At 41.4% G+C, this 27465-nt stretch overlaps 2 protein-coding genes and 1 pseudogene across 5 annotated transcripts; 1 reads left to right on the top strand and 2 right to left on the bottom strand.

Annotated features, from left to right (window-relative positions):
- Positions 1-559: 559 nt before the first annotated feature.
- LOC115149826 (uncharacterized) lies at positions 560-13844 on the bottom strand (annotated as a pseudogene).
- Positions 13845-18664: 4820 nt separating this feature from the next.
- LOC115150868 (2-epi-5-epi-valiolone synthase) lies at positions 18665-22039 on the top strand. Its single transcript, XM_029694627.1, has 5 exons — positions 18665-19122; positions 19506-20145; positions 20713-20949; positions 21243-21495; positions 21614-22039. The coding sequence occupies exons 1-5, from the start codon at positions 18947-18949 to the stop codon at positions 21688-21690; spliced, it is 1383 nt and encodes a 460-aa protein (XP_029550487.1). The 5' UTR covers positions 18665-18946; the 3' UTR covers positions 21691-22039.
- Positions 22040-22074: 35 nt separating this feature from the next.
- On the bottom strand, positions 22075-26935 carry LOC115150869 (microphthalmia-associated transcription factor-like). 4 transcript variants are annotated; one of them, XM_029694628.1, is made up of 9 exons: positions 26536-26934; positions 25815-26042; positions 25493-25588; positions 25205-25307; positions 24841-24924; positions 24414-24470; positions 24207-24282; positions 23934-24081; positions 22075-23795 (listed from the first exon to the last, which is right to left on the bottom strand). In XM_029694628.1, exons 1-9 carry the CDS (start codon positions 26566-26568, stop codon positions 23403-23405), a joined length of 1218 nt encoding a protein of 405 aa, XP_029550488.1. In that variant the 5' UTR covers positions 26569-26934; the 3' UTR covers positions 22075-23402. The 4 variants fall into 4 exon arrangements, with proteins under 4 accessions (XP_029550488.1, XP_029550489.1, XP_029550490.1 ...); XM_029694629.1 differs by having other exon boundaries at positions 24414-24467; positions 26536-26933; XM_029694630.1 differs by lacking the exon at positions 24841-24924 and having other exon boundaries at positions 26536-26935.
- Between the last annotated feature and the right edge of the window lie 530 nt (positions 26936-27465).

The following is a 27465-nucleotide window of genomic DNA, read 5'->3' as shown; positions in this document are numbered from 1 at the left end:
ATAATTGCAGTGACTGAGGCCGTGCCCTCAGCTAACCTCTCCTTTAAGTATTGTTTTGCAGCACATAAACAGTACAGGGAGCAATTAAGATGCGGCTCGTAAGCACCACTTGGGGGACCAATCAGCAAAACCATGAGAGAAGAGCTGAACAGGGGAAGGACAGGGGTATGCTATGGTACCCAGGGAAACACACAACCACAGCCCAGGAGCCTGTCAAACAGGGAGATATTACACATTTCTATGCAACAATGTCTAGCTAGTTTAGAAACCTTACTTTAGTGTACAGTCCCCATAAGGGTTACGTTATAGTAAGAAGAAACCATTTTCTTTTGAGGGACAAACTGTCTTGTGTACAGTATCTTGCCATACACATCTCAGTACAGTGGAGCAACTTTATAGGATCCCCTTTCGCCATCTACTTTGCCCAAACCAGTACGTACTGTACTCGCTTGCACAGTCGAAAAGAGCATGAGTTTAGCGTATTAATATCTTGAACTACTGTATGAATCATTTTCAACTACTTGGCACTGATGAAACAAAATACCTCTGACGAGGCCAATGGTTTGAATACTTGTTTATAATAGTCACTCACAGAGGCAAGCGATTAAAGGGTTTCTGTATGAAAAAACAGATTTGCACCATGTAGAAGGGTCAGCGTATTAAGGATGTGCTTTACTGTCAAGAAAATGATCATAGATATAATATAAAAGCACATTTGTGTCTAAATAAATATGACCCATTTATTGGAAGAGTACAGTATGAAATTTAACAAAATAATCTCCAATCTGACATAATGGTAAACCAGTGAGGTAATCACCCTGACCTAATCTCTCGATGTTATTCCATTCTCCCTGTGGAGATCATTCACAGTAGGTGCCTATTCCCAAGAGTGATCCAAGAGTGGAACAAAGAAAGTATCTCCCTCTCTGTGTGATCCAAGGGTGGAACAAAGAAAGTATCTCCCTCTCTCTACCACAGACTTTGCCCACCCTCTATGACTAAGTTATGCCCTGTCATGTAGTCGGAGGCGTCAGATGCCAAGTAGACCACTGCAGCTTGCAGGTCTGTCACTAGAGCCAGTCGTCCAGCAGGGATATCTGACAGCCAGCGCTGCACCAGAGGCCTCAGACTCTCTGAGTGGATGAGAGAGGTGTCAACAATCCCCCTGAAATGAGAGAGGGAGAGACAAGGATGGAGGGAGAAAAAAATCAACAAGAGGAATCAGAGACATCAGACTTCAGAGCCAGGAGTGACAGCGGCATCGTGTTTCAGAGCCACCACTTTGGTGACAAAAATAAACCCAATTATCCTCAGAGAAAGGGCACGGCGCAGCATCTCTGATGGTATTTACAGTGGGACTCGTGCCGTTTAATGACTGGCACGACGCAGGAAGCGCCACCGGGTACGATGGGACCCTGGGTGTAATTTGCCTTCAGGAGCCTGTAGATAAGCACTTTCTCTGCGTCTTGCTCACAATCTCACTTTGATTCCTGCCTGATATGTGCTTGAGCTGGTTTGATTCTCAGGCAGAGTGCTTGAGTGGCATTTAAAGGAAACAGGTGTGTTGGTACTGTAGGCATTTCCTCGTCTGATTTCCTCCTCTGAGACATAGGTACTTTCAAGTCTAGACGATGCCTCTTCCAGTCTAATGTCAGCATTAGTGTATCATGACCAATGATGTTCTCTCCACCTAATTAAATATATAACTTGGATAAACATGTCAACATATCTGTGTTTAATGTGAGACGACTTCAGGCTTTTCACACAATCAATATGACAGTAGCTAAAAGCTTCACGGTCGACTCATCTTTAGCCCAGACCTAACATGTTTGGCCTACAGTATTCTAGGCTGTGCCTTGATACAAATTCCAACATTTGGATAAATTAGTGCCTCCAAGGAGCATGTGACACCATAGTTAACATATTCCACCTCAATTATATTTCTCTTCAGCACCCAGTTATCTGGAACCTTTCCTGGCAATCAGAGGTGCTGTTTTCCCTCAACCAATTTTGTAGATAATGCAGCTTATCACCGGTGCGGCTAAAGTTGCCAATGAAATCAGGCTGCAGTCAACCTCGCACTCGCTAATTGTGTCCCTTTTTTATGCATATTTACCGACTGTCACTTCAAAGAAATCAGCGGCCCATTGAGACAGCCAGTTAGCAGGGGGAAAGAATTGCTTCTTTGCAAATTAAAATGAGCAAACAAGCTGGCGATAAATAAAGCAAAGCGGCGATTGGCGCATGAACGGGCGCTTTGTTCTGGGGCTGTGACGGGGCCCGCACGCCGAGCCGAGTCACTGGACGGATTTGCTCAGTGATGGCTGTGGCTAAGGGATGCGCCACTGAACACACAGGCAGAACTCTTTCTCAGTTCTCGTCTTCCCGCCGCACGGCTTCAAAGACAAACATACACAAACAACAAGCTATTGTTGTGGAGCCACTTGTAGTGATGATGCTAATTTGATTCCCTAATTGAATATAACAATTAGAGCAAGTGTTTGGTTGATTCATCCCTCAAGACGTCATCCAATTAAGCTTGAGCACATTGTTTGAGGACTTAAATTGGTGCCTCATTCTCAAATGGAGCTATTCCAGTGGAGAAAATCACTCAATCACTGCTCAGCGCTATAGTTCTGTAATGATGTGATATACTGCACTTGGCAGCTCAATAAAAAAAAAATACATGGACTTTTTGTATGTGTACATTCTTAATCCAAGTGAGGATTGAAATCTCCTTTTTATCTGTGCCTATAAGTGATGTGTAAACTGTTTCGGCATGGTGATACAGTACCTGACATTGATACTATACTGTAGGTCTATTCTGTTTATAACAAACATGGGAGACAAACACTTACGGCGAGATGCAGTTGACTCGGACCCCTCTGTCTATCCACTCTGTGCCAAGTGTCTGTGTCAGTTTGAGCACTCCTGCCTTTGAGGTGTTGTAGGCAAGCTGCTTCTGTGGATGGGACACTGCAGAGGAGGGGGACAGGCAAAATAACAAAGATACCACTGTCAACCAATGTGAACATGTCACCTGTTTTATCTCTGACCATGTAAGTTGCACTCAATGTCTAAAAACCAAACCTTACCCCTTTAACAACCATGAAACACATTCAATACACACTTTCTCCGAGAGTACCCCTGTGTGTAATTCATTTGGAGCGTTGCTTCATTTCAATCATAACTCAGCTCCCTGCTTTCATACTGGATGGTACATGAAAACACCTCCATTAGCTGCTGGGGACCCCGTGGATGAAGCCATGTCAAATTAATTGCTTGTAATGTCCGGTTCTGCACCGTGTTCAGCAACAAAGGCAACACCATTTGTTTGCCTTGACCATCACAGATGCTGCACACTGCATGGGATGCTGGGACAGCGGCTCATTTTCCTCTGGTTGATTAATCATCACAAGGAAGCCTCCAAGTTACATACAACTTTAGTAGTTAACCTCGTCGCCCCGTGATCTCACTGCCAAATTGCTTCGGTCGGGACTGAGATGATAAATATGACACAGCTGCAGAGAGGCAGGGGCCGGTCCTGGGGAGACAGACTGGACTGGAGCTTCTGTTTAGAAAGTAAAATAGCTGATGTGAGAAGAGGATGCTTCCATGGTGGAGTGAGGAGGCTGAGGAGGAGGTGCAGGCCCCTGGGTTGGGCCCCAGCCCAGGAGGAGAGGAAGAACACGTGAGGAGGAGCAGAGCCCAGGGCTTACACCCAGATTGAAGGTGAAAGCCGATTTATCAGGACAGGAAACACAGCTAAAAAAAGCCTAACAGTGCTAATCCTCACTGAAGACCTGATGATACGGCTCCAAAATACCATTCAAAACAGGCCTTCATCCTTCAAATACACCTGCATTGATGTTTTCCATCTTTAAGAGCAGTAATCCTTAGAGAGGTAGAAAGAGAGGCAGAAGGAGAGCACTCTCTAAAACCCTCTAACATTCACCCTGCTACTTATTGCCCATTCTAAGTGGGGGAAAACAAGCCCTTTCATCAGGCAGGCCTACACAGACTCAAGTCCTCAGGACAGAAAGATTGGCTCTTATTAAAGAAATGATACCTTGTTCTTATGTACGTTAACATGCTGGTGGCAACTGCAGGTATATCTAGGGCTGTTGCGGTGACCGTATTACCGCCACGCCGGCGGTCACGTGTCACGAAGGCAGCCAAATTCCACGTGACCATTTAGTCACGGTAACTAACTCTCCAAGCTCTGATGCTGCTGCTGGACATTACTATCCGACCAGACTTGCTAACTGCCTGGTACTCAGCACTCTATTGTCCCTCTAATCAGCTTTCTATAGGCTAAGGCTACTATATGTATTTCTCAACATTTCTAATATTAAGCACATTGCTTATATTTACAACAGGAGTATAGCCTACCTGGTTGGCATGAAAATGAACCACGGGAAAAGTGTCCTCCATTCGCTATTTAAGTGCATACTGTAGATTATATTTTTTCCTGCTGCCCCTGTTTCGATACAGGTGTATGATAAGGGTCCATTCTAAATCAAAACAAATTTCACACATATACTAAATAACATATGTAAAGACAAGATTAAATCAAGAATAGTCTGATGGGTGACAATATTAGCCTATCACTTGTGAATTATATATTATCACTTGTGAAATCTGCTTTTTTGGTGTGACTTTTTTGAATCATAGTTGCACACATCATGTAGCCTAGCCCCTAGGCCTATTTGTTTTAATAAGGTTTGTATCACAACTAAAGTGGCCAAATAATTTCTTAAAATTAAGCACATTAATCTACTTTACAAGGGGTGTAGAACCTAACTAGCATACATAAGCTGCGCATTTCAAATTTGGGGAAGATAATTTGCACCATAAAAAAATGTACCTTTATAATAAAAGCATTACATGCATAATTGCATTTGCAGTCACTTGTGATATTGGTGTTTTCCCGCTAATGGAACATTCACGCTTATAGCCTACTGCCATGTGCGCATCGCTGAGCTTATAATGTGAAGAAACAGCCTAATAGTTTATCTACATTTTAAGCTAAACATTCTGATCTGTTGCGTCAGCCACATTGCATACAAAAGGTTTTTGATACTAGTGGTAGTATCAATTTGGGAACTATCGCAGCCTCACAACTGTCCCAGACTCTGTTTGGAATATGTATTTCTCGCACAGAATAGGTCGACTTCTGTACTATGGGGAATAATATATTGACATAGGCTAGTGCTTTTGCTGTTCATTAGGCCTACTCATCTTGTTGGCTGACGAAAAGTAAATGTGGACAGTTCTTCCAATATCTTCAATGCGCATGTCGGAATTGGATAAGGATGCGCGCAGTTGCGTCCCCGGTGTCTGTCTTCACTTGTAGCCTATGAGAAAGACCCGATCACGTGATGGAGAGCCATGTGTGTGAGAGCACTTAAGTCAAAACAAATCAAATGTAATTTTATTGGTCACATACACATGGTTAGCCGATGTTATTACGAGTGTAGCAAAATGTTTGTGTTTCTAGTTCCGACAGTGCAGCAATATCTAACATGTAATCTAACAATTCCACAACAACTACCTAATACACACAAATCTAAGTAAAGGAAAGGGCACAATGGCCACTGGCCGCAAAAGGCATGTATTTTTTTAGGGTGCATTACGGCCACACAAAGGGGATGCTGCCGTGAAATTCAAGACATTATCAAGTGCTTGTCAAATTGTGAATGAGTGACTGATGAAGTGTGTACAGCCTGCGCAAAAAAACAAAGCAGAGCTCATGCCTTTCAAGCAACTTTTTTCTAATCATCACTAGAGTCGCATCATGCAGCCTTACAATGTATTAAAAATCAAAACATATAGCCCAACGTTTGTAGAACAACTAAAGTTACATTAATAACTCATATAGGAATAATTATTTCTTTGTTAACCGCTCAACACAGAATATATGTGCACACTCCCTCAAATAATTTTGAGAAAATTTTGAGAAAATATCCTTTCTATTTTACTCAGCTTTGTTCAATTGTATTCTTTATACTATAAAATAATGCCATGGAATTCTAAGGAAATCTTGTCTGCTAAAGGAACTAGTGTTGCCCACAGCCATTTGGCATAGGCAGATCAGGACATAACATAACGACAACTATTTCTTCATATCATGCTTCTTTATACCTGTCTAAAATAAGTAATGGATTTATTGTGAAGGAGAAGGCTATATTGCATGGATTTAGACTTTTTTAAATGTAGATGTTTTAAATGTAGATGTTCCAAAGGTCTGCATCAGTGGCTTGTAGGCTATGTGTGGAAGCCAGGAGATGCTAAATGTGTTTATGTTAATTCAACGGTCAATTACCGTGAGACCGAAAGTTATTTGCTTGACAATCACTGGCTGATGAAATTACGTGACCGCCACAGCCCTAGATATATTCATTTGAATGACAGTGCCGCTGCCATTACTCCCTCTATTCTGCTCAGTCAGGTCAAACACTGTACATCCTCTTCCCAATACAGTCAAACAGCATGAAAAATATGACCATATATATTGGAATATATATTGTTAGCATGTATAAATACACTATATATACAAAAGTATGTGGAAATCCCTTCAAAATTAGTAGATTTGGCTATTTCAGCCACACCCGTTGCTGACAGGTGTGTAAAATTGAGCACACAGCCATGCAATCTCCATAGGGAAATGTAGAATGGCCTCAGTGACTTTCAACGTGGCACCATCATAGGATGCCACCTTTCCAACAAGTCAGTTTGTCGAATTTCTGCCCTGCTAAAGCTGCCCCGGTCAACTGTAAGTGCTGTTATTGTGAAGTGGAAATGTCTAAGAGCAACAACGGCTTAGTCGCAAAGTGGTAGGCCACACCAGCTCACAGAACGTGGACCGCCAAGTGCTGATTGCGTAGCGCGTAAAAATTGTCTGTCCTCAGTTGCAACACTCATTACTGAGTTCCAAACTGCCTCTGGAAGCAACGTCAGCACAAGAACTGTTCATCGGGAGCTTCATGACATTAGTTTCCATGGCCAAGCAGCCACACACAAGCCTAAAATCACCATGCACAATACCAAGCTTTGGCTGGAGTGGTGTAAAGCTCGCCACCATTGGACTCTGTTTAAGCATGACAATGCCCTCGTGCACAAAGCGAGGTACACACAGAAATAGTTTGACGAGATCAGTGTAGAAGAACTTGACTGGCCTGCACAGAGCCCTGACCTCAACCTCCATTGAATACCTTTGGGATGAATCGAACGCCGACTGCAAGCCAGGCCTAATTGCCCAACATCAGTGCCCGACCTCACTAATGCTCTTGTGGCATAATGGAAGCAAGTCCCCATAGAAATGTTCCAACATCTAGTGGAAAGCCTTCCCAGAAGAGTGGTGGCTGTTATAGCAGCAAAGCGGGGATCAACTCCATATTAATGCTCATGATTTTTGATTTTGGAATGAGATGTTCGACGAGCAGGTGTCCACATATTTTTGGTAATGTAGTGTACATTTAATGCTCCTCCTCCTGTGTGTCCGACCATCATTCTCTTGAGATGGAGAGGGGGGAAAAACACATTTTATTCAGCAGATGGACAAAAAGCTGTCATTGTGCATTTTAATTGGACATTCACGGCTGCTTTTTGGTACCCTACTTGGCTAGAACAAGTCCCATCTGATTATGCATTATGACAATATTATAACAGATGTCCAGACCAATAAAGTAAATTCCTTCAGGACTGCTGGTAATGTGAGTAATTGATCACTTTTTTTTATGCCGGCCTCTATTTACCAGCATGGTCCTGTTTTACAGATTGCCCCTGTAGTTGGGACTGAGGCCCATATGGTACAGGAGTTTATTGGCGATTTGACTATACTGCTGATGAAGTGCTGCTGTTCCTCTGGAGGAACCTGTAGGAGGATTTCAACTGGGCTGTGAATAACTCAGATTTCACAATGCACTCAGTAAAATCTGAAAGCATCTTCCGCTGCTTAAACACGGCCCTTGGCACAGGCAGGGTTGTTGCACAGGAAACACCCTTTACATGTTGGACCTCAGGTTGCCTTTCTTCCACATCCTCCCCACTGCTCAGGATGTTTATTATGATGCAAAACTGCCTTTATGAGCAGCAATCACAACTGTGCGTTTGCAGCGGGAGAATAATGGGGGGTGGATAAATCACTATAGCATTGGCCTGAATAAACAGTTATACGATGAAGATTAGCAGTAGTAGCAATTATACTGTTAGACATAGATTGCATTTGAGAAATGGGTCAACAAGTTCTCTTCCTCTAATGTCACTTTAAGCTCACTAAAAGACACTGACATGTCTTTTACCATAGAAGCCCAGTCAAGTCTGTTTGCAACGCTACAGAAACAAACTGTATACAATTATGTTCTGGTGCAAAACAGCACTGTGATGTGTATTACATGTACTTCTCAGTGTAGGAGACATCAATGCAGCAACAAAGCTCATCTCATTATTCTTCACTTGACTCACCATTCTTCACTTGGCTCACAATACATGGAGATGAAAGGAAGACAAATATACAGGATAGAATCATCACTCACCTATTAGACTGGCCATGGATGCTGTGTCAATAATCTTCCCATATCCTTGCTTCAGCATCACATTACCTGCAGCCTGAGGCAAGAATTCAGGGGGAATGGACACATATTAGGAACATTCTTCACACTTTTAGTATTGACACCCTATTGCTGCATTTCCATTGAAGATTTACCCTGGTGTTTTACCCAAAAGGCTCAGACCATCTTTGCAGGCCGGCTCCCGTGTCTCACTGGACCATGGCTCTGACGGTACGGATCTAACTTAAAGGCAAGGCCCTTGGTACTTTTCAGCTACAGTCTTGAATGATGCAGAGGTTGTTGATTCTGTTCGCCACAAATTTTTAGTGGCCGACCACAAATCTTTAGTCTTTAGAGCGACAGGTAGACTAGCGGTTAGAGTGTTGGGCTACCTGTCGCTACCTACCCGAGCCGACAAGGTGAAACATCTGTCGATGTGCCCTTGAGCAAGTAAATTAACCCTAATTTACTCCAGCTGAACCTGTAAAACAACACATTTCACTGCACCTATCCAGTGTATGTGACAATAAAACATAATTTTTGTAAGTCAAATTGTTTTTTTCTTCACAGTCCTGATAGAAACACAATATCACTAGAGCTGACATTAACATAAAACATTAGCGGCCCACTGGTGTGGGGGTAAGTCACAATGGAAAAGCACCATTAGTGTACACTTTTCATTATTATTCATACTTACTCAAAGACCCTAACTCAAACTCTCCTATATATTTCATGTGTAACTTACAGGCCAAACATTCCACCCAAGACAGTTAGACATGTAAGCTGAACTGAAATGCAAACTACATTTTTCTATGACACAGTTATGACCCTCTGAGTGATGGAAAAGATCAAACAGGCCTACAGTAGTATACAGTAGAGGAGTTAAACACCTGACAGGACATGAAAGTCTCCCTCAAGTTGGCATCAAAGGTTTGGTCCTACTCTTCCTGACTGGTGTCTTCACTGGCTGAGTCCATGTGTACCCCTGCATTGTTGCATGCTATTTGGATCTCTCCCCATTTGGACACAATGCTGTCAATCATCCTCTCAACATTCACAGATTTGCCGATGTCAGCAGTAATCGCAATGCAATTGATCCCTGTATTAAAAAGTAGCGGCTGTTTAAAATGTGACAATAGGCAACATGTCTAGACTAAGGATTAACAAGGGTAACCGGGATCCCGGGACAGTCCCGGAAAACAATCTCCACATTTCAGCTCAAAAAATTATGACAAGACACAGGAAATTACAAAATTTGCCCCAAATATTGCACTAATGGAATTCCACAAAATGCACAACATGCGCAGCAGTAGATTATCAAAAATAATTATAGCATATTATCCAAACAGGTTGTCACATGGAAGCCTTTAGCCTAGTGTATTTACTTCACACAAAGTCACCACTCCACATGCGACCTGAAAAAAGTGAATAAACCCTACAGGAAACCCCTACAGTATAGCTCATAAAATAACATGTCTCTTTGAGCTGTCATTGCGACTCTTCCAACAGTCCCAAATTTGACAGGCCTATGCACAATTCACTACATAGGCATCTCTGTCACAGACAGACTGTTAAGAATTCAGAGGCATGAGGGAAAATTCTATCATCTTCTCCTGTCCTAGAGCCTAGGCTATTTTTCTATCCAGTTCCAATCCCACATGAATCTCGCATGAAAATTCCTAACTTTATTCTGTAATCCATAGGTAGCATTATCAAAACACGTCTCTCGCCTACGCATGTCAAAATCTCTGCGCTGTCTCGTACTTGCTGCCCATTTGAGCGCTTCGGTAGAGAATGTGTGATCAACAAACGGTATGAAAGTAGACACAGATATTATTAAAACAGAGTTGGTCCCCGTTAGATACCTTGATATTTAAACTATTTCCCCTTTTCATCTCCCCTTTTCATCTCCCCGTTATTCATGAGCTAATCTGCATAATCATCAACTTGAACTTGCCAAATATAGGAGATATTCTGTCATTAGTTCAAGGAGGTTATCTAGCAAGCTTATTAGCAACTTTGGTAATTTCACTTTAGCTTGACTGCCGTTACAAAGTTTGTATGATTCGACAAAGCTATATCCGGGGTGCAATATGTGTGTCCTGAGTGCGCTCTGTTTGGAGATAGTCTACTGCTGAAATGTGCTGAATTAATTGAGGAACATGATAAGAATTTATGAAAGGCCTGTTTCGCAATCCACAACAATGTCACTGGCGATGAAAGATAGCTACTTTATCACTACGAAATATAAATTTTATTTGCTCTGAAATCATTTCATAGTGGCCCAGCCAAGCCAACAAGATGGCACAGCGCCTCTCTTACTTTGGGAGAACCCTGGCATATTGACCATATCTGGGTTTTAAACACTTTAAATGGACACTTCTTGTTTCTCCCTGGGACTCTCTGGATGAATATGAATTATTCCCGGTATTGAAACTGTCACGACTTCCGCCGAAGTCGGTCTCTCTCCTTCTAGCCATCGCTGATCCATTTTTTATTATCCATTCGTTTTGTCTTGTCTTCCATCACACCTGGTTCCAATCTCATCAATTACATGTTGTGTATTTAACTCCCTGTTTCCTCTCATGTCCTCCTTGTCGGTGATTGTTTGTTGTATGTATTGGTGCAAGTTATGTTCTGGTGTGCGACGGGTTTTGCACCCTCTTATTTTATTTTGTATATTTTGGTTTTTGGAGTTTTTTGTATATTCATTAAACTGCTCTGTTTATACAAAGTTCACTCTCCTGCGCCTGACTTCCCTGCCACCAGAATGCAACCATAACAGAAACTTGGTAGATTTTTTGGAAAATATTAATCCCTATTCTATACTGATAATATTGAAATCATTTATATAATTCGTCTCCATATGTAAAACATGGTGCACATTCAAGTTTTTTTTTAGATATAATATAGTCAGTTGGCCCTGGAATTTTACAATATACAGTATTTCCTCTACTTGTCCGTGACAGTAGAGCACCATCTGCTGGCAAATACATGGAAGTGTAATATGAAATGCCAACATTGTAACATACAATCATAGTGTTGTTTTCTATTGACAAGCCCTTATCTTTTAGTGTGAGCTCCTCAGCCACGCCCTCAGCCTTCCCTTGGTCCAGGTCCACGACAGCCACCTTGGCTCCTGCCTCTCCCAGAGCATGTGCGAACACCCTGCCTATACCCTGGCCTGCCCCTGTCACATAGGCCACCCTGCCGTCCAGACACATCAGTCCAGGATCGACCTCCCGTTCACACCCCGGAATATCGCATTGTATGTTACCTTGCTCTGAGACACAAGTTGTGAGTAGTAAACGATCAGGGAAAAAGTCTGTATGAGCTGTTAAGTACTGTAAAGGCACCATTTGACTTATGGTAGTAGTAACCACCATTGCCAATGAACAATGATAGTACCAATGCTAAAAGTAAACTTGGACAAAAAATGTACTAAATGTGGTTCTGAGGATGTGTCTTACATTACCTGTGTACCTGCACATGCTGGTGCCATGGGTACTCTGCGGATGATGCTGATCCCATCTCTGAGAGGAAGAATGACCTTGAAAACAAACACTTCTTCATTAACACAAGAGAAAATACCCTGTAATAATCAGGCACTACAAGCCATGTCTCTCCATTCACCTGCTCCACACGAGGATGACTTGTGACAAACTGGTTAAAATCTCAAAGCGCAAAACCGTTTTCATCAGAGGTGTCCTTTAGGTAGACCTTAGGCTTGAACAGAGAGTTATTCACACATATCACACCACTTAGCCGTAGGAGGTTGTGGTCCAGGATGAACTTGTAGTAGTTCATGTAGTTGTTCTTGTCTGCGTCAACGAAGACCATGTCAAACTGCTCGGCTGCTGCAGCCAATTCCTTTAAAAGAGACAATATTATCACAGCACTGAACCATTCACTGTCATTGAGCTACATGTATGGACACAGTGTATTTTCATTTACCCCTACCAGTCACTCAAATAACAGGGGTAATGGTTATGTTATATAGCATAGCCTACTTACTACACGCATTATACCTATTACACTTTTAATATAAATAGTTATGTTTCCATAAGTGACGTGGTTTGCATTGTATATCCACATAACTTCATAACCTGGTTATTAAAGGCGCAGATCAACATGTGAAATCACTGCAGGCTAATGCAACATGCTTTAACTAGTCACCTTCAAGGTATCCATGGCAGAACCAATCTTTACTGTTATCTTCCTGTCATGTGGAGACTTGTCAAATATGGGCTGAGCAAATTCTTTAAGATATGGCTGGAGCTCACAGGCAACCAGTGAACCATCCTCGGGCAGTCCTCCAGCCATTGACAGAGACCCATAGCCTGTGAACATGCCTATCTCAAGGATCGTCTTGGCTTTACTCATGTGGACCAGGACATTCAGAGTCTGGCCTGCCAATTAAACATAATGAAAGACAAATATTTAGCACATTTAAATATGTATCTCTCTAACCATGCATCCACTCAACTCTACCCAATGCAGGTAATAAAGACAGCTCAACTTCCGCATGCCCTGTGATGTGACACACTCTTTTGGAAGCCGGAACTGAGTTTTGCCCTCCTCGACAACTTTCTCCCAGTTGTGTTCCATCGTTTTCCTACAGATCAGTAAGAGGTTTAGTAAGACATGTGCATGAGAAACCATGCATGTGTACTGTGTTTGTGGGACAGACACAGGAAATACTCACTGATACAGTTCAGCAAGAGGTGCACTTTCCTGGCTGCTCATTTTCTCCAGGTAGCCGTCTAGATCACACGCTATGTCCAGGGCCTTCTGTAGGTTGACCCTCAGCTCCTCTGGAATGTTGGCATTGCCATCTGCTATCTCAATGGCTTTGGTTAAGAAATCCACCATGAATTCCATCGGGGTGTCAGAGACTGCAGAGAATACAAGACAAACAAACTGTACACAAGCCTATACGGCATAGGCCTAATGAGTACTGTAGACCATTATACAAATACAAAATTAGAGACAGGGAGGCTAAAAAAATAAGGTGATGATTAAGGTGAAGGAGTGATTCTAATGATAAAGACGTGTTATAATCTGACAAATCAGACTACTCTGTGTCATAACAGAACTACACCACTAGGTGGACACAGAGCTCTACCAAAGACTGATGAAACCTGGAAGGAGGACCAATGAATTACTGCAACAGGTTGGGTTATAACTTTTGCGTATTTGTAGCCTATTTAATTGAATTCAAATCAATATTATAATGTTTCATTTTTAAAAGCAAATATAACTCAGTGAGTACCGTCCGACACCCACATCCATGGACATTGAAAAGATATTTAAATTTGGTCTGTCCGCCCTGGTCTCTATTTCAATGTCCACAGATGTCGTTTTTTCCCCCTTCTATGATTGGTTCAGATTTGGTCCGGTCCAGACCGGCCTTCATTTCAACATCCACAGACATCTGGTCCGGACTTGACTTGGTCTGAACATAGACGTTTATGATTGGTTCAGATTTGGTTCAGTCCGGACCAAATCTGTGCCAATCATAGATTTCTATGTTTCACAAGTTTGGAAAGTACAGTAATGTAGAGTATAGTTCAGTACAACACAGTATACCATTGTACAGTACAACACAGTATAGCAAGTACAGTATAATGTACTATATTGTAAAGTACCCTACTGTACTTTTCTGAATGGAATAATGGTGCCGGAGGGGATGGCTCCTAACCAATTCTGCTAATTTGTGTTTTTTTTTCACATTGTTTGTCAATTATTTTGAACATAATGTTTCTGCTACTGTCTCTTATGACTGAAAAGAGCTTATGGATATCAGAACAGCGATTACTCACCTCGAACTGGACAAAGATTTTTGGTTTAATGAGTCTGACGAAGGATATACTGTTGCTTCCGGACCAGGCCCAAAACCGCGAGTGGGTATCCCGCCTCTACCATCCGTTCTATTGGCCAACGTGCAATCACCGGAGAATAAACTGGATGAGCTCCTTCAAGACTATCCTACCAACGGGACATTAAAAACTGCAATATCTTCTGTTTCACAGAGTCGTGGCTGAAAGACGACATGGATAATATACAGTTGGCTGGGTTTTCCGTGCTTCGGAAAGAGAGAACAGCAAACACCACAAACTGATGCTGGCACTAAGACCACACTCAAACAGAAGCGGCGCTCCTAGTAGCCGGGGACTTTAATGCAGGCAAACTTAAATCCGTTTTACCTCATTTCTGCCAGCATGTCACATGTGAAACCAGAGAAAAAATAACTTTAGACCACCTTTACTCCACACACAGAGATGCATAGAAAGCTCTCCCTCGCCCTCTATTTGGCAAATCTGACCAGTGACTCGCTCAATACGGAAATGGTCATATGACGCGGATGCTACGCTACAGGACTGTTTTGCTAGCACAGACTGGAATATGTTCCTGGGATTCGTCCAATGGCATTGAGGAGTATAACACCTCAGTCACTGGTTTCATCAATAAATGCATCGACGACATCGTCCCCACAGTGATGGTATGTACATATCCAAACCACAAGCCATGGATTACAGGCAACATCCACACCGAGCTAAAGGCTAGAGCTTCCGCTTTCAAGGAGCGGGACACTAATCCGGTTGCTTATACGAAATCCTGCTATGCTCTCAGACGAACCATCAAACAGGCAAAGCTTCAATACAGGACTAAGATTGAATCCTACTACATCGGCTCTGATGCTCGTTGGATATGGCAGGGCTTGCAAACTATTACAGACTACAAAGGTAAACCCAGCCATGAGCTGCCCAGTGACGCGAGCCTACCATACGGGCTAAATGCCTTTTATGCTTGCATCGAGGCAAGCAACACTGAAGCATGCACGAGAGCACCAGCTGATCCGGACGACTGTGTGATCGCGCTCTCCGTAGCCGATGGAAGCAAGACCATTAAACAGGTCAACATTCACAAGGCCCGCGGGGCCATATTGATTACTAGGTCATGTACTCAGAGCGCCAACCAACTGGCAAGATCTGGGGACCCATGCCAAATCTTTTCAATCTCCTGAGGGGGAATAGGCGTTGTTGTACCTCCTTCACAAATGTCTTTGTGTCACAAAACGGAAAACAACTACCCACAAAAACTAAAGGAAAAAGGCTGCCTAAGTATGGCTTCCAATCAGAGACAACGATAGACACCTGCCTCTGATTGGAAACCATACCTGGCCAAAACAGAAAACGAAATATAGAATGCCCACCCACCTATCACACCCTGGCCTAGCTAAAGAGAGAAAACACAGCTCTCCTAGGTCAGAGCGTGACATGAACAGGGAGTACAGGAAGGGACTGAGCACGCACCCCTGAGGGGCCACCGTGTTGAGGATCAGCGTGGCAGATGTGTTGTTACCTACCCTTTCCACATGGGGGAGGCCCAGGGTCCTAACCTTAGTGATGAGCTTTGAGGGAATTATGTTGTTGAACGCTCAACTGTAGTCAATGAATACCATTCTCACGTAGCTGTTCCTTTTGTCAAGGTGGGAAAATGCAGTGTGGCATGCAATAGAGGTTGCACTTGATTTGATTTGAACTCTACTGTACTGTGCTGTACCATGCTGTCAAACTTGTGATACTGGCTAAATCTTTTTACATTTACATTTTGGGCTTTTAGCAAACATTCTTATCTAGAGCGACTTACGGTCAGTGCATTCAACTAAGGTAGAACCAAATATCACAGTCATAACAAGAAACACATTTCTGTAACCGTTACTGAGAATGTAATTGTAGTTGAAGTGTTCTGTTGTTTTTTTCTGTTGGTTTGAAAACTTTGAAGATGATCATTGGCAGTTCTAAAGCTTTTGAAAAAGTTAACATAAGTGCATGTGACAAATGGGAGTAATAATACATATTCCATAATGCAATCTTCAGTTTGCTCCATTTTCCTATTTTAATTTTTAAAAATGCAATGTGATATGTTTTCTTCATTTACATGTATATATACGGTTGAAATTTGCCCATAGGAACAATGACCAAAAAATACGTATTTTCAAGGTCAGTCAAATATGTATTTTCAATGTCCGGAAAATATGTATTTTCAACATCCGAAAAAAATGTATTTTTAACATCCGGAAAAGATGTATGTTCAACTTTCATTCAGAGACGAAAATGTACATAATTTCAACGTCTGGAAAATACGCATTTTCAACGTCATTTTGCTAACTGGGAATCGATTATGTGTAGACTATGTTCAAGTTTCCTGTCATCTTTCCAGTTGATATTTGCCCTCCTGCATCCTACAGACAGCAACTATGTAGCCTAGCCTATCAACAACATCATTCCAGCATGGTCTCATAGGCTAGACGTAACATAATAAATGTAAATCAAGGACACTTAAATTAGTATTATATGTTACGTTTGCTATGGTTACAAAGACAGATGGTTTCTTAAGGCAAAAACGAAAGAATGGTGTTTGGTCAGGTGGATGGGTGGACGTATAGCCAAAGGTTGTGAGTTCGAATTTAATCTTGGACAACTATAGCATTGTAGCTAATTAGCAACTATGTATTACTTTTGACCTACTTTGCATGGAAGCTAACCCTTCCCCTAAAACTAACCTTAAGAAACCCTTTAACCTAACTCCTAAACTTAACCCTAACCCCTAGCCTAACTAACATTAGCCAGCTAGTTAATGTTAGCAACCTAGCCACCTAGCTACAATTCGTAACATATCATACATTTTACATATTTGTAACATAGTGTACGTTTTTCTAATTTTCTAAATATTCTACATTTTGTAAATTCGTAACATGTAGTATGTTTAGTACATTTGTAACATATAATACGAATTGTAATTCGTCACATATTGTACGAATTGTAATTCGTCACATGTTGTACGAAATGGGTGACTGACATCCACAAGTGAATAAATACCATACGAAACGTAACAAATACTAAGATAAAATAAGGATTGCAAAATAACGTTCAAAATAATAGGAAATGCTCTGAAACCAGGTTGTTCATTCGAGTTTCAGAGAGAAAAAAAAGATCGACATGCATTTCAAGGGTGCCCGCTCCGCTACGCAACGCTGGGAAAATAATCAATTAAAACGTCAACATAATGGCATTGTATCTCGACCATACCTTTGGCAGCGTGCATGGTGAATGCCCACGACGTTCGTAAAACAAAATTCTCAACAAGTAGTCAACTCGGTTAGGTCCCACAAAAGCGGCTTGCGAAGCAGCAGGGACTATCTCTAACGTTACCTAAAAACCCGTTTCTGTTTTGTAAATTGGTTTTGATGACTTATGAAACACGCCGAAAAAACGATGCATTTTTCCTAGAAAACCGTGACCGATATTCTATCAGTGGCAAACTTTTAGTGTAAACCTTTCCCAACAAAGTGTATTCTCCATAGTGAGGGTATTTTTACTGTCATCAAGTGGGCACAAACCAGTCTTCTGTTGTAGACTATGTCAACGGAGCTGAAAGACTGTATAATTGCATGCCAAGTCATGCGCTACTGTATCTGTCCTGGGACTTTTGAACCTTACGAGCTGTCCTGTCTATCAGGCATCCACAAGTGTGAAAATCCAAGTGTGTAAACTGAATTTGCTTGTAATACAGTGGCTGGTAAGGTTGACCTGTGAACATTAATCTGGTGCCACAAACACACACTTTGTCCTTTAACTGTTGCTATAACTTAACATACATCAACTAAACGAAAATGTTATTACCTTAAAGTAAATTTGGCACACACAAAAACATGGTAGACTAACGCTGATAGAAAGATGTCAAATGATCCCCAAATTCTTTCTCATGTTCATCAGTTGTCCTACTGAGAGCAGATTTTCTGGATATAGGAAACAAGTCTGAGGTAGGGTCAGAAGTAGGCTAAATACATGATCCTCACAGGCTGCCTACCAGTTATTAAAAAAATGTTTTTACTTTTACGTTTTTACTTTTTACATGTTCATTTGCAAATGTTTGTACCTTGCATTTTGCATATTTCGAGGGAACTTAAAGACTTGACTTAGATATAGATGTGTGATCACATGCAGTTACACATTAAATATGTATTGATGTGGAGTCAGAAGCTGCTTACAATTAATTGCAGTGATTATTTTATTAAGCAGCCTAAACATTTTCTATATAAAAAAAAATTGTAATTCCCTCTTACATAAATCTCTACCTTCTTTACGTCACTGAACCAAATTGTATAAGAACCGATCACGTGGGGCCACGTGTAAAGTCCGTGTAGGCTACATTTGAACCGTTTCAGGGTTTTAGCAACACTTTTGTAAGCACACTGATCATTATAGCTCCTCCCTTGGTGATCTTCTGTCGAGTGTCGAGTATATATACAGACAGTAATAAGAGATGGACATGATGCTCTATTTCTTGACTCCGTATCTGTCACTCATTGTCTTCCAATTCATAATATGTCGTATGTTGCAATCACCGGGAAGACACATGTGGAAGAGCCACTGCAATGTCACAATATTGCAGTGGTAAAGAATAACGAGTTTCATTTAGTTCAAGTCAATGGTACATGGAAACGCAAAACGGTAAAGAGTTTTAATAAAAACCTGAAGGGTCGAGTATCAGCTGCCAAAATGTGAGTAAAAACTTTTATTAAAATATAATTAAGGTCTGCAATTTAACAAAATGAATTAAAACGTTATAAGGTATAACATGTATAACAAATCAGGTTCATGGTTTATACATCTACATTCGTTTTGTTCTTAGATCCACTATACAGTGATATACAGGGAATATTTATTTCACCATGTGAAGAGTTGTCACACTGTTTACCCAGCCAGACGACACTATCATAGTCATTTGCAAACACATTTCTTCCACATTATTTAGCTTCCACCACAGAAAAGTGAAATGGTGTGAAGTTACATTTACCCCCAGGCTTTGTTCTCCAAACATATACTGTACATACTGTACTATACTGTACAATCTGGCAACTCAAACAAATACATCATGTTCCAGCTATGAGAGCACCACGGAGCAAGGCACCTCCTGGACAGTGGTCAGTCCCATCGTCTTCACCTACAAGGTGATTGAGTCCCTGGGTCTGCTGGACCCCAGCAACGACACCCTGCTCCTGGGCCACATCAGGGACCCCCAGCAGCAGGAGGCCCTGACGAGCAGCATCAGCACCAAGCCCCTGAGGCGCTTCGTGGTCATGGACCAGACCGTCTACAACCTCTATGGCTGCCAGCTCACAGACTACTTTGAGGCTCGTAATGTTCTCTACAGGATCCTGCCCTTGACCACCACCGAGGAAAACAAGTCCATGGAGCTGGTGATGAAGATCCTGGAGGAGGTCCATAAGTTCTCCCTGGACAGACGCACAGAGCCCATCATTGCTATTGGCGGAGGGGTCTGCCTGGACATCGTGGGCCTGGCGGCTTCCCTCTACAGGAGACGCACCCCCTACATCCGCGTCCCTACCACCCTCCTCTCCTATGTCGATGCCAGCGTGGGGGCAAAGACTGGGGTGAACTTTGCCAACTGTAAAAATAAGCTGGGTGGTTACATACCCCCGGTGGCTGCTTTCCTAGACCTGTCTTTCATTCAAACTGTTTCTCGAAGACACATCTCCAATGGGCTGGCCGAAATGTTAAAGGTAGAGCAGCAATGCCCGACAGCAACACATATGGATTGGATATATGACTGTACATGAACTTAAAAATAGAATCCTTAATTTAAACAAAAACAAAGCGGTCACCCCATCTGTGTTATGGTAAAAAGCTGAGGGATGTAACCACTCGCAAATTCATAGACCCGGCTATGGATGCAAAGACTGACCATCCATGATATCAAACTTATAGTTTTAACCATGTTTTGAGGCTATACAGGGTTTGTTGATATTTACTTTGTTTACAAACATTGGAGCTTGCATTTTGGGCTCTGATGGGGTATGACAGTTGAACTAAGCTCATGAAGCATTTATAAGTTATATTCTTTTAAAAAAATCAATGGGTGTATATATATATATACTTATATAAGTCCAAAAATGTATGTAACAACTAAAGATTCTAGCTTTAAGATACAATAATGTACTATCTGACTTTATACTGTAGAGAGCAATATACATCATCAGTCTTAGAGAATATGTTAATGCTCATTTGGCTCTGTAGATCTGATTTATGTACTATTTCATGTAAATGTAATGTAAACGTATGCTCTACAGATGGCCTTGATGAAACACAGAGGTCTCTTTGAGCTTTTGGAGACCCACGGTCCGTTCCTGTTGGACTCCAAGTTCCAGTCTGACAGCCGTCTTCAGGGTGACAACAAAGACGCTGCCTCCGTGTCCACACGCGTGGCCATAGAAGCCATGCTAGAGGAGCTGGCCCCCAACCTGTGGGAGGACGATTTGGACAGACTGGTAGACTTTGGTCACATTATCAGCCCAGAGCTGGAAATGGTACAGTAGAATCAATTATGTTCCTCTGCACCTTAAATTACAACAAAGCCAAATATTTACATGATCTACTGCATGTAACTGGGTTTGAATCATTATGTCATCCTGTCACGTTTGTCACCTCTTGTTCCATTTTGAGTGTAGTTATGTGCTAGATGAGCATGGTGTCAAGTTTACTCACACCTGTTCATGTTAGCTAGTGACTAGAAACGGCGTGGCTCTGTGCAACACTCCACTCTAGAGAGTTGTGCATGCATATAGTACTGAATGCTGAACACTGACCCTCTTGATTGCAGAAGGTGCTCCCATCCTTGCTGCACGGAGAGGCGGTCAACATCGATATGTCCTACATGGTGTACGTGGCCCGTGAGAGAGGCCTCATGACAGAGGAAGAAAAGCTGCGGGTTATAGGCTGCATGGTGGGGCTGGAGCTGCCTGTGTGGCATCAGGACGTTACTTTGGCGCTGGTGCAGCACTCACTTTGTGAGAGGCTGAAGCACTCTGGTGGACTGGTCAGGATGCCTCTACCCATTGGCCTAGGGCATGCAGGTAAGGAGATAGAAATTAATTTGTCAACCAGAGTTCAGCACATTAACAAAGATTTTTTTTAAAATGCATATATTTTCAAAGATGGTGTTAACAATCCCGTTCCTCTCTCCATCTGCAGAGATCTTCAATGACACGGGTGATGAAAGCCTGTACAGAGCGTTTGAGAAGTGGTGTAATGAGCAGCGACTACAGTGACTTGAACTGGTCCAAAGACGTTGTATTGCTGTAGATGATTTATGTTGAATGATTGAAATTATTGAAACAAGGATGTGTCATTTCTGCATATTGGCACAGATATCTGGAATGCTCAAAATTTTTCATAGTTGTAGAGGATATTTGTTGGTGCTGTTGATTTTTCAGATTGATTTGATTGGAAATAGCATGTCCTGTCTTGTCGTATTGAACAATACCAACCCCTCACAGTTCTACTAATACATTACAAAAAGGGATTTTCATCAAAACTGTATGTTTTATGACTATGTATTGCTATTGATATTTTTAATGTCACTTTTTCTTCTCCATTAAATCATTTTTAAGAACTTAATCATTTGTTGTCTTACATACATAATTACAAACACATTTTTTAAAGCACAATGCACTTTAATATTGTACAAAATATGTATATTGAGGTTCAGTAAATGCATTTTAAACTACCCCTAACTCTTCTGAAATGAAAGGCACTTGTTCCAGAGCTCCACTGATACTAAACTGTATAATGTTTTCAGCTTACCTGCCACCTAAGATAACACAATGATAGACAGTACAACAAAAATCACTTCATACTTCTGACCCTCGTACACGGGTCCACCAACCACATGATTAGAGCAAGTAGAGAACTGAGTGGCACAACACAATACATAATAACATTCATATTCAGGTTAGGTCAGATAAGGGGCTCAGAAGACATGAAATAGGGAATGTGTTGGTTCCATCAACTACATTATTTTATAAATGGGCTAGCTCCTACAGTCAACCATATAGTGGTCTTATAGAAAGTTATATTAGGAAATAATATTAGTGATTATAAAGTAATATTAGGTATAGTATTTCAGCACTCTGACATACAAGAACAATACTGGCAGGTGCTCCTTCTGAGCTAAATATCTGTTTGAACTGTTCAAAATGTTATCTTCATGTGCATTACAACTTTGTATGGGATAAGAGCACAGATGTAAATTATATGGTAATAGCCAGGGGAATCAAAATAAAATGTGTTCACTTAATTAAAGACCTACTCATTAAAAAAACAAACAAAACAGTTTTACAAAATGTTTATATTTACAATGTTGTTTTGTACAAATATCTTCACTTCAGCATTAAAAGGGCATTCATTGTTCCTGAAAGTTGTTTCTTATTCACAAAAATAAAATTGTGGCTTTCAAACCATTGCTTCTGAATTTAATTTAAGGGTAAGAAGTCTTATCTCATCTTAAATGCTTAGTACAATGTTATTATCAGTTAATTAACAAAGTATTCAACTAAATATATATTTCTGTATGATATCATATACTGTAATAAACAAATGTTTTAAACTCTAATTTAACAAATAGTCATGATATGAAAAAAAATCTAATCTTGTCATGTTGTTGTGCACTTTCTCTCAAATAATTCACGCATGAATAGTTCATCTTATTGTACAGTCAATCTCAGCAGTCAGTTTAGGAGTAGAGTAGCCTAATCTGAACCGTCAGGTTTGGTTCCAGAAAGAGAACAATGACACAATGACATTGTAAAACAAACAAAAGCAAAAGACAGAATGTCTGTGGACAAGGGAAGGAAAGCTGGAGGACATCTTAGGATGCTAGCAGAGAAGTCTCATGGAATAGATCATAGCAGAACCTAGTAATAACAATAACAGTAATAACAATATGCTAAAATATGAGTGTGACTTGAGCTCGTGGGCAGTGCTAACAACCATGATTATTCTCCTCCATGCTTGAGCTGCTGCTACGCCTGCTGCCGCTGCTGTTGGAGGCGTCTGGAGACACTGAGGACAGAAGGGATGATATGGGTGACAGGGGGTTGTCTATTATGTCCTTCAGTTTAGTGGAGGCCTTGTTGGAGCCATAGGCCCTTGGTTCCCCTGCATCCAATGGGCTGTCATTGAAGTGGATGGTGCCGTTGTTGAGGTCTAGTGTGGTGGTAGGGGACATGTCGGGGCCTGACTTCTGGTACAGGTCTGACGGACAGTCTCCTAGGATGGGCTCCTGCTTGATGGCTCGGGCCATCAGCTCAGAGGAGCAGAGGGAAGGGGACGGCACAACCGCAAGACCATGAGCCCGTGCCTGCATCTCCAACTCCTACACAGACACACAGAAAACACAAGAACACATAGATACTTATACTGGCTATACATTTCCAGGAGATTTAAGTATAACTTTTTTTCTTCTCAAGGTGCCCTTGTGCTACGCTCACTGGCTCCCTCTGGTGGTGCGTACCTGTATGCGCAGCAGCAGATGCCGATTTGCATGCTCCAGCCTCCTCTGTCTAAGCTCCAGCTCCTTGGCTCTCTGCTGCTCCCTCTGCAGCTTCCTGATGTAGTCCACCGAGGCCTTCAGAATGGTGCCCTTATTCCAGCGCATGTCCCTAGGGGACCGCAGGGGACAATAGTCTACAGTCAGCGTGTAGCAACTAAGCATCCTTAAACTGCATGAAGACGTATGTCCTCTGGAGGACGCCAACATTTTTGGTCGATAAACTGGGCTACTTACGGATCATTTGACTTAGGAATCAAGGTTCCAAGCTCTTTGATTCGATCGTTGATGTTGAACCTCCTTCTTCGTTCAACTACAGGGTGAAGAAAAGCAGAAAATAAGGAGTGAGTTATAATATAACGTGAGGACACATGCAAATCAACACTTGAAAAATACCAATGTATCCCAAATAACTGATTACTCCTCTTCGCCGAAGAAACTCACTTAAGTTGTGGTTGTCCTTTTTTTGTCTCTCCTTGGCCATCGCTCGGACCTCAGCTTCTGGACGGAAGGGAAACACTTTTGAGTGACAAGTGAAGGTGTCTTATTTCTTACAAATTCAAGATGGTTACAACCCTTTTCTAGCTAAACACCATTCATGTAACCCATTGGGTATCTTAACTACATTTTTACTGATACATAGATCTAATTTGTCAATATACACAAAATACTTTACAGAGGCAATTGTAAATAACTGCCTTTCATGCTGCATATCACAAAAATATCCAATCTGAGATCGATTATTATGAATCCCCACTGACATTTTAGTTCAGGTACGTTAGTGAGCCACCATGAAAATAGTTTAATAATGTATTTAAAAAAAGGGAAATAAACAATGGTTTGAAAATGTGAAAATCTAGTAACAACGTACCAACTGGAAAGCCCTCAGGCCTTTGGTAGTTGTCAAACTGGCCACAGGATGCAGTCTTGTCAAGTATGTTCATCATGCCAGGAGCTTGAGTATTGGTAAATTGTTTGTAATTTTTTTTATTTATAGCTAACAGTATGTTATGCATTTTACAAATTGCACACAATATTGACGCATATATGCTTCTTTAACTGTTAGTATTAGTATATTATTAGTATACTATTGGTATATCACTACGATGGTTTCATAAACAAATAAAAAAAAGATCTATTTAGGATTTGACAGGGTTGACAATATTTAATATGGAGATGCTTTGCTGATGGTGTCGTGTCAATTATTGGTTATACTCGGCAGACCAAAAATGTACCTGAGAATTCCCTTTTTATGTTGGATAAACTACCAGGGCAGGAGTTACTGCTGGTAAGTCCGTGGTTTCCATACATGTCCAGAAGGTTACCAGATATAGGGAGCTGGGGAAAGGAACAGAACATTCAATGATTGCAGTGCAACATGTCAGAAAGATATTGATATTCTATAGCATGCAAAGCTGTAGTTCCTTTTCAGTAAATGTGTTGTACTGCCTTAATATTACAGTGATTGCTATTGCACTTAACATTTGAAAAGGTTGTTTGTATTGGGAAGGATGTAAATTTACTGTATTTGTAATCTGGAGGCCGGGGTCCATAAATCCAAGAATATCATCATTATAACTTGTTTCCAAGCTAATAATGTCATCAATGACATCGTCCATCTGTAAAAATAAAACAAAAACATTATAAACCAACCTAAAGTACCAGATTTGTGTTAAAATAATGTTCTGATAGACAACATTGAAAGGTGTACCAGAAATCTATATGTATTTTGTACCCAGTTCACCATATTCCTGAAGTAGTTATAAATCCATTGTGAGATCAAAATGAAAAACCAGTGGGAATGGTATATGCATTGGATCTCTGTGTCCTCTCTTTTATGCCTACCTCCTTCTCGCAGTTTGAGGTGAGGGTCAGCAGGGCCATGGGGCTGTTGGGGGCACTGCTGCCTGGGCCGGGGGGCATCCCGTGCTCCGGGGGCTGGCTGTGGCACTGCAGGCTGCTGGCCTGGCTGCCAGGCTTACCCCCGAGGGTGGTGGACAGGTACTGCCTCACCTGCTGTCTTTGGGCCTGCTGAATGTGGTACTTGGTGGGGTTCTCCAGATGGGTCTGCACCTTGGTGGGGGGGAAATGAGAGACGTTGGAAGACGGTGAACATTTTTCCAAAGTTAGTTTTGTTCAGTGTCGGTAATGAGGTTCCTGGGGTAGACCATCTTATCCTATGGAAACGTATAGTTATCCAGTGAAATGTGGCTTTGTTCTTTGTAAAATGTCTCCCAATAAAGATCTGTGAGATTCTGTGGATTGATCTTCTGACTTGAATGCATGTCTGAAGATCAACACATGGATTGTACAATCATAAACATTAAGCCAAACCTTTTCAATCACAGCCTCCAGTTATACGCTCCTTTCTTTCTTTTACTCAGTGACAGTGAACTATACAGTGCCCTGAGGACAATGTCATGAATTCAATGTATTTATTTATGTTTGTACAAATATAGTACATACATAAATATGACAATATACAAGTGACACTAACACTGATAGTAATACTGCATACTGATAGAAAACCAAACCCCCCAAAACAGTTGGTAATGGTAAAACTCACCTGGTAATGGCTGTATTCAAGCATCTCCAACATATTGTAATTTGTATGATAGTATGTATCAGATATCCCTTTGGTCTGGTCAGTCAACTGTGTGGATACAAGGCTACCATGTGCAAACAAGAGGACAGGCTTGGTCAGTTTAACTTATTAATGGCAAACCCCTAATTAGTTATACAAGTTTGGAGACAGGGGGAGGATACCAGGGCTCATCCTCCCTATGTTGTGTTGTTCTAGCTAAACTATGAATTTATGTCTTCACAGCGTTCATTTGACGTCAACATCTCCGTCTCACAAAGGACTCTTTCTGCTAGTGGGTTACTAGTTTCCAAATTGAAACTCGCTCACGGCTAACTAACGTTTCATCTTTAGTTCCGCTCATCTAGTATAAAACATTATTTTTTCTGAGAACCCGGAATACAATTGACACCACTGTTCCATTACAAACATTGCGTAACAAAAAAGATAAATCCAAAAATGTAGCAGGATTTTTAGAACAGACCATCCCACGTGTTAAACTTAGTCTCAGTGGTTCCCAAATGGTGTGCCAGTATCCACTAGTCTACTAAGTCATGGCCAGTTCCTAGTTAGTCTGCAGCTAAAGAGGTGACTAGGGTTAAAAAGACTAGGGGATCACAAATTCAGTTTAAAATGGATCACAGGCATGGCACAAAAGTAGAATCACTGCTGGTTTGACACCTTTGGAATATGACATTATCAGAAACAAATATTACTGTTTATTTAGGAAGATGAATATATGTCAACACAGTTTAATAGTTGATCTAGACCATTAGACCTGTATGCCAATAAAGTTCAACCCTGCTTAGAAAGGTTTGTTACAGTTTATCTGCCATTCAGAAGACACGTGCCCATTCATGTTTCCAAAACCATGTCAAATATGAAAAAATAAAAGACACTGTAAGTAGTATCTAA

Source organism: Salmo trutta, chromosome 16 (genome assembly GCF_901001165.1).
Source record: "Salmo trutta chromosome 16, fSalTru1.1, whole genome shotgun sequence".
In the NCBI taxonomy this organism is placed as follows: Eukaryota; Metazoa; Chordata; class Actinopteri; order Salmoniformes; family Salmonidae; genus Salmo; species Salmo trutta.
The sequence above is the reverse complement of the archived record's forward strand: the minus strand, read 5'-3'. Positions and strand labels throughout refer to the sequence as shown.